The 19942-nt window shown below is 42.8% G+C and overlaps 1 protein-coding gene across 4 annotated transcripts in view; it reads right to left on the bottom strand.

Annotated features, from left to right (window-relative positions):
* Positions 1–19942, bottom strand: part of OTOL1 (otolin 1) — a 124194-nt gene that overhangs the window by 24038 nt on the left and 80214 nt on the right. For all 4 annotated transcript variants that reach the window (XM_075937856.1, XM_075937859.1, XM_075937857.1 and 1 more), the window contains 3 exons: positions 7157–7395; positions 6784–6865; positions 1716–1850 (listed from right to left, as the gene is read on the bottom strand). In XM_075937856.1, coding sequence (XP_075793971.1) covers positions 1716–1850; positions 6784–6865; positions 7157–7395 — 456 coding nt within the window. The remainder of the gene's footprint in view (positions 1–1715; positions 1851–6783; positions 6866–7156; positions 7396–19942) is intronic.

Here is a 19942-nt window from a genome sequence, read left to right as displayed (position 1 = left end):
CCCACTCTTTTCCCTTTTGTACACCGTTTTCCAGAGGCAATGTTACAAAAATATTTTCTCTCGTTGAAAAACAAAACATTTTGACAGAAATGAAAAATTTCTGCTAAAAAAATAATTAGAAAAAATGCTCATTTGGACCAATTCTCATTACATTTTTTCTCCCACTCCTGTCCGTATTATAGTTGATTACCTTTTAAGAATTTGATCCTAGATTCTGTGATGGTAAAAGTATTAGGTCAGGGATCAGTGCTTTTAAATGTCTATAAAATACACAGGACATATTTTGGTGCTACATAAACAACTCACAATAGTGATAACAATGCCTTTGCTCAGGTACACAGAAGAAATTACACCCATTCATAGATTCCATAAACAGAATTAGAAGTTAAATGAAGATGAGTAAAATGTATAAATATGTAACATAGTACAAACAAGAGCAATTTATCTTTGTGATCTGAGTTGACACAGTCAGTAATCAGACAGTCATATGTGCCTGGTTGTGCAGAGAGCTGAATGTTCCCAAATCCTGCATGTAAATTCTGCAGGAACCACATCTACAGTATTTTATATGATTTTGAAATGTTCTAGTCAGAGAATAACAGAAAACCTGAAAAAACAGAATCAGTGGTTTCATCAGCTATCAGACCATTTTGAGATGTGTTCAAAATCTGGAGCCAAACTTTATCATCTTCATTAAGATGGATAAATATAGATCCAGAAACCTGGCAGACATTATATGCAGCTTGTTTAACGGGTCTTACACTCGACATTTGCGGAATTATTTTATCATTGTGGAAAAGTGCACCCCTCAGTGATTTGCTGGAAATACTCATGTGCTAACTAAAAGAGTAGATACCTCCAGTGCTGGCTACAAACATACCTGACTCAACATTATATGCTTTATTTTCATTAAGGAAAGTTTTATCAAATCTCACTGGAGACCCTGGTAGTGGAGAGCTGTTTCTTTTCTGAGGACCTACGGAGAAAGCTGTGATGTCACTTTCTTTGCAGTCTCCCTTTTGTCCTTTTTCTCCTTTTCGTCCTGGAACTCCAGATGGCCCATGTTTTCCAGGATGACCCATTTTTCCAGGATCTCTTTTAGGACCTGGAACCCCTTGGATTCCTGGTGACCCTGCATATCCCCTTTGGTCCCCTCTTACCTGTTTGCCCTCTTTCCCCTCCATTCCCCTTTTCTCCTGGGCCGTGTCCAGACTCAGGGGTTTTTTCGGGAAAAGTAGCCTTTTCCCGAAAAAACTTCCCCTGCGTCCAGACTCAAGCCACGTTCTTTCGAAATTATTTCGAAAGAACGCGGCTTTTCTTTCGATGGCGGTAAACCTCAATTTACGAGGAAGAACGCCTTCTTTCGAAAGTTTCTCTTTCGAAAGAAGGCGTTCTTCAATGTAAAGAGGCCGTCTTCGAAAGAGAGCATCCAGACTCGCTGGGTGCTCTCTTTCGAAAAAGTGGATTTCTCTTTCGAAAGTTCCGCCTGCAGTCTAGACGCGATCTTTCGAAAGATGCTTTCGAAAGAGCCTCTTTCGAAAGAAGCCTGCAGTCTAGACATAGCCCTGGACTCCTACTCAGTCCAACCTCATCTTTAAGACCCAATTTTCCACACTCCCCTTTGTCTCCCTTAAAACCCCGAGGACCTCTACGACCAGTGCTTCCAGCATCACCTTTATCACCATTATTCATGTTTGGACAGGAAGCAAACCCACCTTGTTCTCCTTTCTGACCAGGCAGCTCTGGTTTACCTAGATGACCTTTGGGTCCTTGATTACTCTTTTCTCCTTTTAGTCTTTGTTGTCCAGTTTTTCCCAAGGGCCCTTGTACTCCTTTCTTCCCTGGGTTACCTACAAGGAAAACAGCTGTATTTCAGATATTACCATCTGTCAAGTGTGAAATATCTCACACAAACATAAAATAACACATATCAGAATGTTCACTTGACATTTGTATTTCATAATGGTCATTCTATACTGGGTGGCTGTGTCTAGACTGGCCAGCTGTCTACACTGCCAGCTGTCTACACTGGCTGCTTGAATTTCTGCAAGAACACTGACTTCCTACTGTCTGAAATCAGTGCTTCTTGCGGAAATACTATGCTGCTCCCATTCAGGCAAAAGTCCTTTTGCACAAAACTTTTGCGCAAAAGGACCAGTGTAGGCAGCTCAGATTTGTTTTGCACAAAAAAGCCCCGATAGCCATTTTCGCGATCCGGGCTTTTTTGCGGAAAAGCGCGTCTAGATTGGCACGTACGCTTTTCCACAAAAAGTGCTTTTGCAGAAAAGCGTCCATGCCAATCTAGACGCTCTTTTCCGCAAATGCTTTTAACGGAAAACTTTTCCATTAAAAGCATTTGCGGAAAATCATGCCAGTCTAGACGTAGCCTGTGTGATTATAAAAAGCGAAACTGTAAGTTTCCTATGTAAAATATTTCCCATATGATTTTTTTTACAATAGACTAATATTTAAAAAAAATGAAAAGTCTTATCACCTCATGCTATTTATTTGTACATTACCTCGCCTTTAAAAAAATACAAAAAAAATTGTTAAATGAAGGGCATAATTTTAAAAGCACATATATGTGGTTTTTAAAGGTTCTGAAGACTAATTTTAAATTATGCAATTTAGACAGGGATCAAAGTTCAAATCTGGATCCAAACTTCTCCAGAATTTAAGAGTGCTGAATCCAGAAGTGTGGTTTGGAGCCATCTCTAGTCTGATACATTAATGTACCACTATATATTGGCATTTAGGAGTGGTCATCATGCCACCTAAAAAGAACACATACTTGAAGAGCTAGACAAATAAAGATGGTCAGCAATTCCATTCTAGAATCATTTTCAGGCTTTAATGACCTATATAGGATTTCATTCTAGACCAGCCCATAGTCTGGATCTGGTCTGCCAGGGTTAGCCACTGGCAGGCCCCCTCTGCTATATTTACATGTGCCTCTGGGGTTACTGGTAAATGCAGCTGCCATTGGCCATGGCTCACTGTTCCAGCCAATGGGAGCTGTGGGAAGCAGTGTCCTAGTCCATGCCACTTCCCTCCGCTCCCATTGTCCAGGAACAGTAATCCACAGCCACCAGGAGCTGCAATTGCTGGTATTGTTCGTGTGGAGTAATCTTTAAAAATAATTCCAAAGCATTTCTTGTTAGTTGCAATAAGGATAAATCCTCATTTTTGTGCTATTGTAATTTCTATATCAAGGAGAGAATAGAACCACTATAGAAACAGCACTGATATAAAAGAATATAACCAGATATTATCCTGTATTGTGCCTATTTTTTTCAAATTTGCTTAATAGCTCTTTAGTTGCTCCTGTGAATTCATTACAAGTGAAAATGTTCATACAGTAAAAGCTCCTTTATCCCACACTTAATTAGCTAGAAAACTCAATTAACCAATATTTCTGATATCTCCCAATACAAATCTTCAATTTAGTAACTGGGACTAGTACACAACCCAGCATGTTATGCAACTGCATATTCTACACTCTACTTTTATGCAAAATATGCAGACGACAAACAATTAAGCAAGGTGAAATCAGTGATTTATTCAAAAAAAGCAGCTTCCAAGGTGTGTCTCAGGATCATCACAGATTCAGCCTAACCTCCTACAACTTCCACATCTACAATGATGATTGATGTTGTTAATGGTGACCCTGAGGCACTGCAAGATCCTGAAGTACCTTCTGAATCATAGAACGGTTAAATTATGTTCTGTATGGTTTTAGTGTTAGTGTATTTTTAGCAAAATGCAGGACAATGTAGCACTTTAAAGACTAACAAGATGGTTTATTAGATGATGAGCTTTCATGGGCCAGACCCACTTCCTCAGATCAAATAGTGGAAGAAAATAGTCACAACCATATATACCAAAGGATACAATTTAAAACAATGAACACATATGAAAAGGACAATATGTTCATTTTTTTTAAATTGTATCCTTTGGTATATATGGTTGTGACTATTTTCTTCCACTATTTGATCTGAGGAAGTGGGTCTGGCCCACGAAAGCTCATCATCTAATAAACCATCTTGTTAGTCTTTAAAGTGCTACATTGTCCTGCATTTTGATTCAGCTACCCCAGACTAACACAGCTACATTTCTATCACAGTGTATTTTTAGTGATTTGTAATTTTTAGTGTATACAATCTGCTGGCCATAGTGATATGTAATGGCACAAAACATCCTACTGTACAGAAAATGATCTGTATGTACCTCAGTGCTTCAAGAAACTAAACCACTCTGCAGTACAGTACTACTATGGGATTGGTGAGTACCTGCATACTATTTTATACTTTTCTCATTTTATGGTATTCTTAGAATGACCAGATATCTCAGTTTTAAAGAGACAGTCTTATATGTAAGCCTCCCCACAGGTGTCCCTTCTTTTTTTTCAAAAGTAGGCCAATTGTCCCATATTTTTCATCTCTCCCCTTCCATGAGGACTTGTGGGCCCTATTGCTGACTATATCTTTGCTTACTAGCTGCCCACCCACCAGAAGTGAGTGGGGGTTCCAGCAGCTGATGATGGGTGTGGGAATGCAAGGCTTGTGGTCAGGCTAAGCTGCAGTGTGCAGGTCTGGCCACTCCCACTGCTGGTCTATGAGTGCAGTCTCTACTGCATGAGGGCTCTTGGCCATCAAGCTCTCACCCCACCCCCTGTTTCCTGCCAGCACTGGCTGCTTGCTATGGTGGGTGGTGAATGTGAGCTGGCCCTGATGGGTTATGTGTCAGCCTGCTGCCCACCCATCAATCCTTTACGTGCTTCCCCTCTCACTAGCTTCCCCCTGCTGTGCCCGTTCAATTCTCCAGCCTCTCTGCTCCTCAATATCTCCCCAGCAGGGTGTGTCTCACTCCTGGAACTATGCAGAGGACGAACTGGTTGGTTCATTCAGCTCACCAATAGCAGACTTCTTTCTTCCCCCACTGCCTCTGGCAGGGCTGGCAACTGGGAAAGCACAAGACCCTATAACCCAGGTTGCTGATGTGGAGAAGCTAAGTCCTGCATGCGCAAAAGTCCCACATAGTGCTGGCATAGGGAAGCTTCTCCACCCCTCAAGCTAAGTTCTAGGTTGGTCGGAAGGAAGCTATTTCCATCCTGTTTGCACCCCAACCTTGCAGGCTCTGCAGCAGTCCCCCAGGCAAAGGCATAGAACCTTTTTCAAATGCTGCCTTCACCCTAGGTCCTGCCCTGAGGGCGTACAGAGGTGCTCTGTGCCCTAGCACCCTCCTCTGCTCAGCTACGTCTCTGGATGGGTTTGCTGAACCCCCTGAAGACAGATTATCTGAACCCTGGTGTACTTAGGGCTTAAGTCCTTCCTGCCCACACAATGGCTAGGGAACAGGAGGTGGCTGGGTTATGTCAGTGGCCAGCAACATCTTGGAGGTATTAGCTGTCTTTTGACACTGTGCAGGCAGCAAGGCACAAGCTGCTTCCAGCCACAGGGGAGTGAAGGGTGAGGGAAGAGATGACCACACCAATACATGGTCCAAGTCATCCCTTCCAACCACCCTCACCCTCCTGCAGTTGGAAGCAGCTCCCATTCTTTTCGTTCTGCACAGTGTTGAAAGGCTGCTGCTGGCCACACTCTGGTGTGAACCCTTATGGAAATCGGGAGCCCTGTGACCCTGCATGCCTCCATGTGTTACCTCGAGAAGACATAGCACCAGGTACCAGGAGAGGTGGGTCAATCCCCGGGCCCAGCCAGGCATGAAGGGTAGAAAGCATTGGACAGAGAGGTTTGGTTCAGGTTGGTTAGTCACCCTCATCTGTCCGTCTGTCTGTCTGTGTGTGTGTGTGATTTCTCCCCATTCAAACCATAAAGATAAAAAGATATATTTAAAAAAATCTCCAGTTATGCAGTATCTTTTTTTTTCACAAGGGCTCAGTCGAATTGATGTTAATTTGAACATTGGTACTGCATAGTTCTTATTGATTGCATTGATTATGCTTGAATGAGTAATTTTACCAGATGTCCTGTATCGTGCATAGGAAATATGGTCATCCTATGTAGTCTCATTCTTTCAAATATGGTATTCCATCTAACTAGAATATCTTCAGTTAACCCCATATTTGCCTAATGTGCTGGATAACAGAGCTTTTACTGTAGACAGACATGTCCAAAAACTAGTTTAATAACTTCCTAAATATTTGTTTGCAAAAAACTAAAAGCTCTTCATGCTAGACATTTCAGTCTATTGAATCAAGAGCTCTTTTCTTGGAGAGTTCCTAAATAGATATTTAAAGTAGCAGTAAAGTGTGTTTATTTACGCACCAGACAGCAATAATTCCAAATGAGACTTTATGACTCATCATGCTGTATCTCATAAACTTCTAGGAAGGGTTACACTTTCCTTAGCTACCATTAACAATTCTAGGTGTGCTGTAAACTAACATACACACACCCCTGTGTGATCAGTAACATGGTGAGTTGTGGCATAAAAAGACCAGTTCAGTCAGGATGGTTTTCTGCTTTTCCCAAAGTGGTACAGATACAGAAAGAATAACAAATTAGCACACAACACGTGTGACATGTGATATAGTGACTAAGCACAATAGGACAAGGTGAGTTTTGTTTTGTTTATATTCTATAGTTTCATGCACGTTCATGGTTAGTTCATAAACAATTTGTCCAATTTAGAATTGCGCATAGAATCCAGATTTGTGGTTGCTCAGCATGATATCAATGCATCTGCTTTTACCTAAGAAATACATTAATTGAGCTCATTTGAAAGATGTAGCTGACCAAAGGGATTAAGTGATAAAATTACCTGGATACCCTTTTTCACCCTGTTCTCCCTTTTGTCCAGGGCTGTCACAGAAGCAGTGTTTTTCTGCTGCATTCCTGTTTTCCTTTGGTGTATTGATGGAGAAAGAAGCAAAATGATCATCAAATACAAAGCTTTCGTTAGAACTAAGTAAGGGGATTAAAATGGTATCATTTTCCTCCTTTCCTCTAGGATCATCTGTTACCGAAAAAGTGTTCTCAGTGTTTGTGGTGGTAAATACTTCTGAAATGACTGGTTGTTTAGGGCCAATTGAAGTGGGCTTCGGCTCTTGAAGGTTAATGTTATTTTCCACTCCACCTGCCTCATTGTTAAAGAGAGAGGTTGCTGGGGATGTTACAGCACGCTGGGAACTTACTTGAGTTCTACCATCTGTGACTGGATCAGTTTCAGTTATCCCCAGGTCTGGATCACGGGGAACAGTAGAAGCTTGTTTCGGATCTTCAGTTTCAGCAGCACCATTGAGGGCATCCATTGTGACTAACTGGTTGGGAGCTAGACTGAAGATCGTTGTAGATACCACAGGACACCAGACGCTGCACAGCAGCGTCTGCATCAGGAGTGTAGAAATCATTCCGGCAACAGTCAGAAAGCAAGCTGTAAAATAAAATAACCAAACTACAGCCATGCTCTTACAAGAGAGAGGTCTGAATGGATAACCACGCATACGCTTGCATTAATCTAAACATAAAGTAATTAGAATGACAGTTTGTTATACAATGTCTGAGTGTATTTCAGTGAAGCAACTTTCACTACTGAGTCCTGCCATGGCCCCCAGTTATGTAGGACTCAATATGGGAGCATAAAGGCCAAAATGTACACGTTTTTTGTGTATTATAAGGAGGCAAAAAGAAAGGAAACCACACACAGGTGAAAGGGAGAGAGGGGTAAAAGTGCTAGTGTTGTGAAGAACTGTATGTAGCAGTCTTCACGCAGCACTGTTTTACCTAGTTAATACACACAAAGACAGAAAATCATAGAACATTAGAACTGGTTTGAGACCACTGCTCTCCTCTACTCCCCAATCCAGAAGCAATGAATGTGTCCAGGTTACAGAAATATCTTGGAGCTTCTTTCAAGTTTGGAAGTTTGGGTCTCTTCAGCTTCCTGGGAGCTTTTGTGGGTAGAACCAAAATGGGGTGCATAGATAACCACAGGTAACCAAGGCTCAAAATAAAAATACATAGACTTTGTCTACACTAGTGATTCCCAAACTTTTTGGCATCATGCCCCCCTTTTTGATTTTTGAAAAACCCTCACGGCCCCCCCTCCAGCCCCAAATAGCAGCAAAACTTGTTGAGCAAAAAAAGAAAGAGGAAAAAAGGAACTGAACAGGGCAGCAAAACTTAATGGGGGGGGGAGGCTGGGTCACCTCATGCCCCCCCTGGAATTTCTTCACACCCCCCAGTTTGGGAAACCATGGTCTACACTATGCAGCTTTTAGCGACAAGGCTGTGTAGAGACAGCCATGTCGCTAAAATTCAGGCAGGGTAGCTGCTGTTTGTTGGCTCTTTTGCTGACAACATATTTTCTCTCCCAATGACAAGTGTTTGCCTTGTCAGCAGGAGAGCGCTCCCACCAGCACTTTTTGTGGTAAGACATTTGTTTTGCAGGTAAGAGGACGGTTTAGTACCTCCAAACAACAAAAGTTTTGTCATACAATTGCCAGGGTAGACATAGCCTTAGTAATGATAAAGCATTTTCCATTCAAAGATCTCAAAGTACTTCACAGAAGTTAACAAATTGAATTTCACAACTCTCCTGTGACGTAAATGTGACAAGTTTTATTAACCCCATTTTACAGATGTGGAAACTAAGACAAATAAAGAACAGAGAGGCAGAGTAACATATTCCAGGTCACACAGCAAGCCATTGTCAGACTCATGATTAGAACTGCTAGACTCAGTCCCATGCTCTAACTGCTAGACCTGACTGCCTCCAATGATTAATCCAATTTGCCTCCCCAAATGTCTATCCTCTTCTCTTCCCAAAGCTAAATGCAAGAGAAAGCTATCAGTGGTGAGTGAGTTACCGACCGACATCCTACCACTCAGGTAGTGCGAAGGCGTCCTACCCTTCAGGATCCTGGGCTGGAGCTCAGTTGAGAGGGAGAGCCCAAGTTCTCCTACCCCACCACAAACTGAACTAGACTATTTTCTGGTGTAGCCCAACTCAAGAAAGAGACTAGGCGGGCCATGGCTTGGAGTCACCGGGACTTCACCCCAAGGGGCTGCAGAGACGTGATCCTTGATTTGCCGGTAGGCAAAAGGTACGAGTGGCCCTCAGGTGATAACGGGCTACCGCGCCAAGGGTTTTGCCTGACTGCATAGGTAGACTCACACCCGAGCGAACAGAGGCCTAGATTAAACCCCGGACAGCGTGCCCTGGTCTTTAGTACGGGGGAGATCCCATCCTACATGGCCACGGGGGGGGCTGAGGGGTTGACACACACACACACAACAAAAAGTAAACATGGCAGTTTGTTTTAAAAATATATCTATCTGGATATAACCTTTTTAATTAGCATGCTCATGCATTTTAAAATCTTGGTGTAGTCACAGGACAAGTTGTATTTAATATGTATTAACTGGTAAAGATGAACCCTAGCAATTGCACTGTCCACGCTATGCTGTTAAATATGTTTTTAAAAGACACCTTTCAGCCTAGCCCAGACACACCCCTAGGGACTAACAATCCCATGGCTTGAAAAATCCACTCGACTCTGAAGATGAGAAAACTCTCCTCGGTGAATGTCAGCACCTAATCTGCAGCATCTAATCTCCCACATTCAAAAATTATATTTCTAGCCTTTATGGCTGTGATAAAGGTCTTTTAATCATAAGGTGTATGCACTGATCAGTCCATATGCCATGAAAGTTCCCACTGAAGCTAAAAGGATTAAGACAGAGCATACATAGTTCCCCCCATTGATATTAATGGGAGCTCTTCACATGGATGAAGAAGAAATAGAGATCTCATAAAATGTTGAACTGTAGAAAAAAAGAGTAGTAAAGCCACCCAGTCAAATTCACTGCAAGCTTCTTACCTGAGAGAAAAGCTACAGATACATAGGCTTTTTCAGCATCCACAAAACTGAAAACCTAAATTGAATTAACAGACTTAAATACCAAAACGAAGAACAAAGACCATGTATGCAGTAAAATAATTAAAGACACGCAGGAAGATTAGTACTTCTCCATTATAAATAACAATCTGCGGGAAAGGTTACAAAAGGCAATGGTTCATCATCATGTCCTCATAAATTAAATTTTTTCCTCACAATTTCTCTTTTGATGTATAAAATAATACCTCAGAACTCAAAACCTATTATTACATCCAATACCTGTTATTTAGGGGGAATAATAGACAACCATCCTCTACACAAAAGCAGATGGAAAATGCATTTAACTGTTTAAAGGAAAAAAGGCCAAATCCTGAATCAGGAATAGGTCTCACAAAAAAATAGTAATTTTGCCTGAATAAAGACTTCAATAAAATCGACCAATGTTAGAAAATTACTTAAAAGAAAACTTTAGAGCTTAAAGGACCTATTAGGTCAAATTTGGACAAGATATATCTGTTATAAAAATATTAACGGAAATATTTTAATCAGCTTACAGTTGTATAAATCCAATAGAGACAGACACTGGGACAGATTGATATTCAGCTTGTTAAACCAGCATGGCATTATACATATGCTGATTTATGTGAGCTAAGACTCTGACAGTGGCTTAAAAAATATTATTCGTCCCTATGTCTCTTAGCCTGCCCCAAGAGCAAACAGTTCTTTTTATCCACTGGGTAACATTATTAATGTAGGGGAAACTGAGGTATGCATAGGGTCATAAAAATATTACAAAAATGCCCCCTTCAAATCACCTCTGCATTAGAGACCTCACTTCTTCAGATGCTATGGAGGACTCCACACAGTTCAGGATGCATGCTAGGGAAGGAAATGAGGAGGGAGTCATAGACGGGGCACTTCATTTCCCATCTGACTGCAGAAATAAAATGGTGACTCATCTTTGTAACTGTTGTCCTTCAAGATCTGTTGCTATATCTGTTCCAAGTCTAGTGTGTGCGGTGCTGTGCACACGGCTGCCAGAAGCTGCTACCCATTGGAGTTTTATCCTAGCTCCACCCCCTGGAATGGTGATGGTTCAGCACATCATTTATGACCCTGCCAACCCAATCGCCCCTCAGTTCCTTCTTGCCGGCTACTCCAACAGTGGGGAAAGAGGGTGGGTATGGAATAGATATGAGTAACACATCTCAAAGAACAGTTACAAAGGTAACTGTGTTTTCTTCTTCAAGTGCTTGCTCATATCTATTCCAAGTTAGATGATTCACAAGCCTTCTCCAGGAAGAGGGGTCAGAGTCAATGCATTGTTCACTCAAGTACTGCAGCATCAAAGGCCACACCATGTCTAGACTGTTGCACAATGATGTAGTATGACGTGAAAGTATGCATCAAGAACCATGCTGCAGCTCTACAGATTTCCTGAGAGGAACATGAGCCAGGAAATTGGTCTAAGAAACCTACACCCACATAGAATGCACCATCAGAGGCAGCAGGGAAACCTTAGTAAGATGATAACATCTGCAGATGCATGCTGTAATTCAGGAGGAGATGTGCTGTTATGAGACTGGCAGCCCCCTCATCCATTCCACAACTGCCATGAGTTTTCAGTGGATTTATGCAAGGGTCTTATCCTGTCAATGTAGCAGATGAGAGCTTTCCTGATATTGAACGAGTGCAGTCTTTGTTCCTGTGAGCTCTGGGGAAAAGGTGGGAAAGAAAATGTCCTTGCCTTTGTAGAAGCTGGAGATGAATTTTGGGAGTAAAGCCGGGTGTAGGTGAAGTTAGATCTTGTTCTTGTGGAAAATAGTCTATGAAGGTTTCAACATAAGAGCGCTGACCTCCAACATCCTTCCGGTGGAGATGATGGCAAGCAGGAAAACCACCTTCCATGAAAGGTAAAGCAGCAAACACATGGCTAAGGGCTTGAAGCAGGGACCCATGTGCAACAAGAGGACCAAGTTGAGATTCCAAGCTGGTACCAGGTGCTAGACCAGCAAGTGGAGCCTATCCATGCCCAACCAGAGGGCTCACGAAGATGGAACAACTGTTCTCCCCTAGGTGGAAAGCCAAAATAGCTGAACTTTCGGCAAGAAAGTAACTAGGCCCTGGTGCTTCAGAGATACCAGTTATTCCAGCACCTGAGGGATAGAGACTGACAAGAGTTTCAGGTTATGCTGGAGACACCAACAGAAGTGCACTTATCCAGATATGGGAACCTTGTAGAAGGCTTTCTACTGCTGAGAAGGAACTGATGGACCTACTCAGAGCAAACCTGCTCCACGAGATTCAGCTATGGAGCCACCATGCCATGAGATGGAGAGAGTGTAGGTCCGGGTGGCGAAGGCGGCCGTGGTAAAGTCCAGGAGCAGAGGAAGTAGAATGGACAGTTGTACCAACAATTCCAAGAAGGGTGGGTGCCAGTGCTGATGGGCCCAGGCCAGGACCATAAGGATAATGTTTGCCCTGTCTCTGCAGAGCTTGAGTAGCACTTTATGGACCAGCAGAAATAGGGGAATGGTGTATAGCAGGTTGGTCCACCCTAAAATCAAGAATGCATCCACTAAAGACCCAGGACTGAGGCCTTGGAATGAGCAGAATTGTGGGCATTTCTGATTGTCCCACGTAATGAAGAGGTCGAGCTGGGGAAATCCTTATATCTGCAAAACAGGGAAAGTGTGGAGAATGTCCAGCTGGACCAACCACTCGTGAGCAAGAAAATGGCAGCTGAGGCAATCCTCCAGCTAGTTCCGGACCCCTCGGAGATACAACATTTCCAGGTGAATAGAGTGGGCTATGCACACATGAAGGGCTTCAGCACAAAGGAGGGGACAACCAAGCTCCGCCCTGTTTGTTGATATAGTAAATAGTGATCATATTGTCCATCATGACTGTCACACACTGACCCCAAAGGAAGGGAGAAAGGTAAGACATGCATGATGGAAAGCTCAAAGCTTGCATATGTTGATATAAAGGGACAACTCTTCTGCCAACCACAGCACTTGGGTGGCAAGATCCCCTAGGTGAGACCCCCAACTCAAAGCAGACATGTCTGTGACCAGAGACAATGTGGACTGTGGGGTATGAAAGGGAACACCAACCATCACCAACCGTGGGTCTAGCCACTACTAGAGGGTGTGAATGATATGTTGCAGCATTATGATTACTATGTTGATGCTGTTCCATCTTGGGCAGTATGTTGATGCCAGCCAAGACTGGAGGGGCCGCAGGCGGAGACTCGTGAAAGGGCCCATGTATATTCACACTGCCGTGTTACCCAGGAGCTTGTTGCATGTTCTGGCTATGATGACTGGAAAGTTGGAAAGAGACTTCAAGATCTCAGTCAACGCCACAAAGTGGTATTCTAGTAGGAATGCCCTGGTGGCATCAAGCACTGCCTCAATGAATTTGATCCTTTGTGGGAGAACGAGAGTCAACTTTCTGGGGTTGAGCAACAGGCCCAACCTGTCAATAGTCGTCTTGGTAAAGATGATATGCACCTCCACCTATTGGTAAGAATGGCCTGGCAGATGCCAGTCATCCAGGTATGCATAGCCCTGGATCCCGCAATGCATTTGGTAAACACCCAGGGCATCACAGCAAGCCCAAAAAGGGAAGGCCATGAACTGGAAGTGCAACTGCCCCACCAGGAACTGGAGGTATTGTCTGTGTGAAGGTTTGATAGCAATATCAAAGTATCAGAGGGGTAGCCGGTTTAGTCTGAATCTGCAAAAGCGGTGAGGAGTCCTGTGGCACCTTATAGACTAACCGAAGTGTTGGAGCATAAGCTTTCATGGGCAAAGACCCACTTCGTCAGATGCATAGCAAAGCAGGCATCCTTTACGTCAAGGTGCAATACCAATGTCCTGAATCCAAGGAAGGAATGATGGAGCCCAGGGAGACCATCCAAAACTTGTGGCTGATCATGAACTTGTGGAGCTCCCAGAGGTCCAGGATAGGGGGGAGACCTCCATTCACCTTGGAGAAAAGCAAGTATCAGGAGTAGAAACCCCTGCCTCTGAAATCCTGAGGAACCTCCTCTACCGACACTAGTGCCAGAAGCGTGCGAACCTCCTGACACAGAAGCTGCTTGTGCGAGGGATCCCTGAAGAGGGATGGGCAGTGAGGGCAGGAGGGTGGGCAGAGTGTAATGGGACAGCGTAGCCCATTTCCATCATCTGAATAACCCAGCAGTCCAAAGTAATAGCTGCCCAGGCATGGTGAAAACGGGATAGATGATTGATGAAGGGCAGGGAAGGATCCAGCAGCATCAATACTCCATCCTTGGGCACACCTTCAAAAGGGCTGTTTGGGCACTGAGGAAGGCTTTATCTGGCTCTGGTGGCTGCCAGACTGAGGCCGAGACAGTCTGCAGTGAGAGTAACACAGGCACTGATCAGAGTTGTTGGATCTGGTGTGGGAAGGTAAAGACCTCTGTGAAAGCTGCACAAATGGTGCTAGGTGATATGACCACGATCACTGTAGGCTGTGTCCTAGATTGTACATGGACTAACACAGGATTGATAACAGGGTCGGGATTGGGACCGGCATGGCGAGCAGGACTGGCACAGAGAATAGTGCATCAAAGACCAGTGCCAAAGCAAGACTGTGCACTCCAAGGAATGGCATTGAGATGAAGGGCCACACTCTGAAGCACAGTGCCACTCTGAGGGACAGTGCCAGGGTGAGCCCTTACACTCCGAAGAGCAGCGCTGAAGCTGAGAGAAGCAGGAACTGCTGTGCCAACAATGCCTGGATGAGACAGACCTCAAACAGTGCCAGGACCCCCAGTAGCAAGTAGCCACAAGGTCCTCTGGTGCTGATCATGAAGATGGGTGGATGACCCTAAACCCAACCAAGGACTAGTCACCAGAGATGTCCTCAAGCAGGAGTGGCTCTGAGGGGACCAGCTGCAAGAGCACTGCTTTGAATGTGACCAGCACTGCGAGTCAGACTGGCAGTGCCCTGTATGACCGCACTGGGATTCCAAGTTGGGAGATGCTGGAGCTGAAACTAGCGGGTCCATCATGGCTGGCTTCCCTTCTGAAAGTTGGGAGGAGGCAGAGGCTCTGTCCCAGGACAGGAACTGTGTCACTTTGATGCGGCCCTGAGCAGCCTCAGAGGTGTCCAGTGTGTCATACAGACCAATCACAGATAGCTCACTCCTCAGAGAATCCAAGAGGATAGGGCTTGATGTGTGGGAGGAGCTCGGCACCTCAGTGCCTTGGGGCCAAAGTCCACCAGGGCCTGCCAATGTGGAAGGCATGGAGGAAGTGAAAGGTACCATTCCCATCAATGCCAAAAGCTTTGCTGCTTTGGAAGACCGGAGAGTGAGAGTGGCGCTGGGCAGAGGCCTTCAGGGAGTGTCAGTGCCATGAGGGTCCCTTCTTTGGTGCCGGTCCCAGGACTGAAGGGGGCATGCTGCACACCAAAGCATTCGGTGCCAGATCCTGCATCTGAAGCCAAAGAGCAGATTCCATAAAGAGCTGCTTCAGGTGAAAGTCCCACCTCCTTTCTGGTACAAGGTTTAAAGGCCTTGTAGAGCTTGCACTTCTCAACATGGTGGGCTTCCTTCAGACACTGGAGGCATGAGTCATCTTTAGTGTCAGTTTCCATGACAATACCATTTTAGACCACTGCAGACATTATTTATTCCACTAGAGAGCAACATTAGACCACCTAGTTTTCCTTTGTTTTACACTGTTGAAGGAAGCACCTGTCCTTTAGCACAAACAACTATGTTGCACTCTTTTGCTTTAAGCAACACTGTACCACAGAAGATATTTGCAACCAAGGTAAACAGTAGCCTGTTCACTACTTGATTGTACAGGGAATAAAAATAGCATGATGCTTTTTCCTATCAATAACAACAATTCAATGACAACTTTTATTCACAAGTATTTGGTATCTATTTGTTACATTACAAGATTGCATTTGTAGAAAAGAAATACAAAGAAAAAGAAACAAGTCATTTATGAAGGAAACTAAAATATTATGTTCCTTAAGAATCAGGATTGAATGGCCCTGAAAAGGAAGATCAAAAACAAAAGATCTTGAAAAAGTGGTTTAATATCATATAGTCTCAATCAACCCAATACAAGCCATAATTTAGTGAGGAGTGGGTAAAACTATAACTATAAGGAGCTAGCATACATCTGCTTATCAATAGACATAGGTTACATATGGTGTAGCCAGTTGCAAGTGATGGAGTAAATTCATTTTAGTAGGAGAGTGAAGACAAAAAATAGGAATTAATTCTCCCCATGTTTTGCCCTTCTAACCTCTACCCTCTCAAACCCCATCCACCCCAAATTTTTAAGTATAGGTTTGTTTAAATCCAGATTTCTGCTACATTTTATACATTAAGGAAAGGCTCTACATACAACTGTTATTGTACTTGGGTTATGTAGTAATTTTCATACATTTGTTCCCTAGAAAATCTCACACGGGTGGATAGCTGCCAAGTTTTAAGAGGCTTTGGATTTAAATTAGGCAATGTTTACAAAAAGTAAACACTGCGATTACTTACATAGCAATGTCCTATTAATCAGTAAAGGGCAGATAATGTTATTTAAGACTCTTATTCTAGGTTAATTGAGTAAGCCAAATATGATCAGTTTTCACCTAATTATTACACATACCAAAAAGATCTCTCTCTCTCTCTCTCTTTCCATATACCTGCCAATTTCCATTAGGAAAGCCAGATCTTAATTAAAATTATGAACGTATTTCTTTACTAAGGAAGATATAGTGTCAAGGATTTGGTACAGAAATCAATGCTGCCAACTTTGGGGATTTTATTGTGAGTTTTGAGATATTTGGTGTTTTTTGGGAAGCCACACCTCCTAAGTCCTGTGACTCTCAGCATTCAGTGCAAAGGTAAGTTTCTAGTCGTCATATTGTAGAAAAAGCTTAAAAAGTGAGTTCTAAATGCTCAGACACAAGAAGTTAAATAAAATATCTCCAAATGTACTACTTTTAAATGTCATTATGTTTTTGCTAATTTGATGATGGAGGTGGAGGGATGTTTCATAATCTTTGAACACCTAGATTTGGCAATACTGATCCAGCAGTCTGATGTGAAGAAATAATAAGCCATGTTATGGGTTTTATTACAGCAAGCTGTATCCCAAGTGTACCCCCAGCGAGGGAAGAGAAAACTACAACATGATCAAGCCCTTTTTTTTTTTACTGACTATCACAAAGGTCACGGACAGCACAAAATAGACAACTTACCTGAAAGCTCTAGTCATATGGTGCAGAGGCTTTACCTGCCTCAACCAGATGGGTGGAGGTGGCTAGGCAGGATAAAGAAGGAAAAACTCTTCGACTGAGACCTTCTCATACTTAGCTTCCTCCTTAAAATACTCCATCCAGCCATACCAAGATGCAGGGGCCCCTTAACTCTTTCCTGGCTATCATGTCTATCTACCAATAAGCACCGAATCCAAACTATAACCTCACATCTAAATCACCACCAGATTTTGGGGATGTTCAAATTCAGACCCCTGGATCCAGACCTACCCCAGCAGTTTTTTAAGCTGGATCAACACATGGATGTGGACCAGATGCTACCCTAGAAATCTCTTGAATGATGTCTCTTGAGATTTATACATGAGAAATTATAGGATGAAATCTTACCAGTAGAATGAAAACAGGAATTACCAGTCACAAATATTTGACTGTTGGATATGCCAAAGCTATTTTCCTCTATGCAGCTAATGAACATATGGGTTTCTATATTCCACAGAAAACTGAGATATAGAAATAGCTCTCCTCTACCTAATGGAAAAGCCACAATGCATTCACACAGACAAACTTGTGGTTACATGAAATAGTAAATACAAACTGAAATACTGAATTAATGCATAGTAACTAGAAATGTGTTCTCCCACATTTAAAAAACAAAATCTATGAAAAGCCATTATCCTAACATCACTTTTGATGTTCTGTCTGTTCTGTCCACACAAAATTACCTAGGTTTTATCTGTCCAATAGATGGCAATGTTAGACTATCAGACAGTCCCTCATAGTTCAAGTCTGCCTTGCTCTCATTAGCAAAAGTTATTGTGCTGCACTTATTATTCCATAATAAAATGCTGTAATTGTCATCTTTTTTAATACTGTGAAATCCAGGCTAGTAGGTGTTTTATGTCACAATGGATTTATAAACCTGCTAGAACACTTACCTGGCACTGTCCAGGTCTGGGTCCAGGGCCAGCTTGGAGCGGGGGCAGTAGGGAACATGTAGTCTGCCTGCTGGCTTCTCCCCAGGGCCAGCTGAGGCAAGGGCAGGCATAGCCTGCTCACCAACAGCTGCTCCCCAGGGCCAGCCCAGGGTGGCAGGGGCCATACTACTGGTCAGTGGCTGCTCCCAGGGCTGGGATACTTGCTTCCCTACTGTGGTTATTCGTGAGTATAACTGTCCCTGCTATCAAATCCCTCCTTTTCCATTTGATGTGAAGCAATCACATTCCATGTACATCCCATTGTCCTGGCACAATCAAACCCTGACCTTGCTTTAAGTTATGATATTTAGTGGTCCTAGCTCTTACTGTTTTAGACAAGTTCTTGAATTAACAGACTTACAGACAGACAGGTGGACACACACACACAAATTCTGTAAAATATATAGTCGATACAAGACCAAATTTCATTCAGCATGGATTCTTATCCTGCTCCTTCCCAGAACAAATGCAGTTTGTCTTTTAGTTCATTTTTTACAACGTAATGACAGATATGATGACCTTCAAATGAAATAAGGAAATGGTAATGCTTCCCTTCTCCTAAGACACCCACTTCAGATGAAAAGCAAAAGTATAACTTGTTGTAAAGCAAGATCGTTAATCAACTTAAACCCAATTTATTTTAACATCATTGGTTAGTATGCACACTTTTTATGCTACAATCATAAAACCTTGCAAAACATGCAATTTTTAATTTAGGTCTGAGCTACAGCTCAGTCATTACCAAAACTCTCATTGACTACAATGGTCTTTGGATCAGCTCCTTAATGATGGTCTAATACTCCAGTCATCTGTAGAAGTGGGTTGCGCCCACAAAAGCTCATAATACCATCTACATGTTTTGTTAGTCTTTAAGGTGCTACTAGACTACTTAATTATGGTGCAAGTTATAAAAAATCAACAGTACCGGAAAGACAAGTTGTCTGATTATCCACAGACACGGGATAGTTAGGGAAGTAATGATGTGGTATCAAGGCTCACGTGATATTTCAAACTCTTCCAGAGGTAAGGAAGTATAAAGTATGAACAGTCTGTTTTGTCCTTGACCCCTCCTAAAATTTCCAAACAAGCAGGATATTTTATGTAGTGGCAGTCAATACTGGAGTGGAACAGAGTGAGGATCCCTGGACTTGTTTTCTAGCTCCACCACTGATTTGCTGTGTGACCTCAAGTAAATGAGAGACTGATCAATATCCCATTGAAGATAATAGAAAGACTCCCATTGACTTCAGTCAGCTTTGGATCATGGTCTAAGAATACAATTTTTAAAGGCAATTAAGTTCCTACAGATGCAGATAGCCATTCAGTGGTATTTTCAAAAGGGTCCCGGTGCCCACTTGCCTCTTTAGGTCCCTAAATAATGTAAGTGCCTTAATGTTTTTGCTTTAGTAAAATGAGTGTTGCAATTGTTACCCTAACAGAGACGCTAGATTTTGGGATGCTCTGTGATGGAAGATAATTATAAACCCTCCCTTCTAAAATACCCATTGTGCAAAGGGAACAACCACCTAACTCTAGCCTGAAAGGTAGCCCCTGACTGAGCTATGTTTCACAGAGAATCATGTTGATAATTTGCAATGAAAAAAATCATTAAACATAGTGTGAGATTTTCAAAGGGATAGGTGTTAAATGCCTAACCTGCTTAAGTGCTTTTGTTTTTGTTTTCAGGTTGTTGGAGGGTTTTTTGTTGTTGTTTTTTAATTACATGGGTTAATCATAAAGACTTGGAAATTCAAGATGTGTATAAGGCCCTATAGGGTCTGAAACCCAGCTCTGTAGAATTGCCACACAGAAAAGTCCTCTACAATACAACCCAACA

This window comes from Pelodiscus sinensis, chromosome 10 (genome assembly GCF_049634645.1).
Source record: "Pelodiscus sinensis isolate JC-2024 chromosome 10, ASM4963464v1, whole genome shotgun sequence".
Lineage (NCBI taxonomy): Eukaryota > Metazoa > Chordata > Testudines > Trionychidae > Pelodiscus > Pelodiscus sinensis.
Note: the sequence above shows the minus strand (reverse complement) of the source record. Positions and strands in the feature narration are given on the sequence as shown.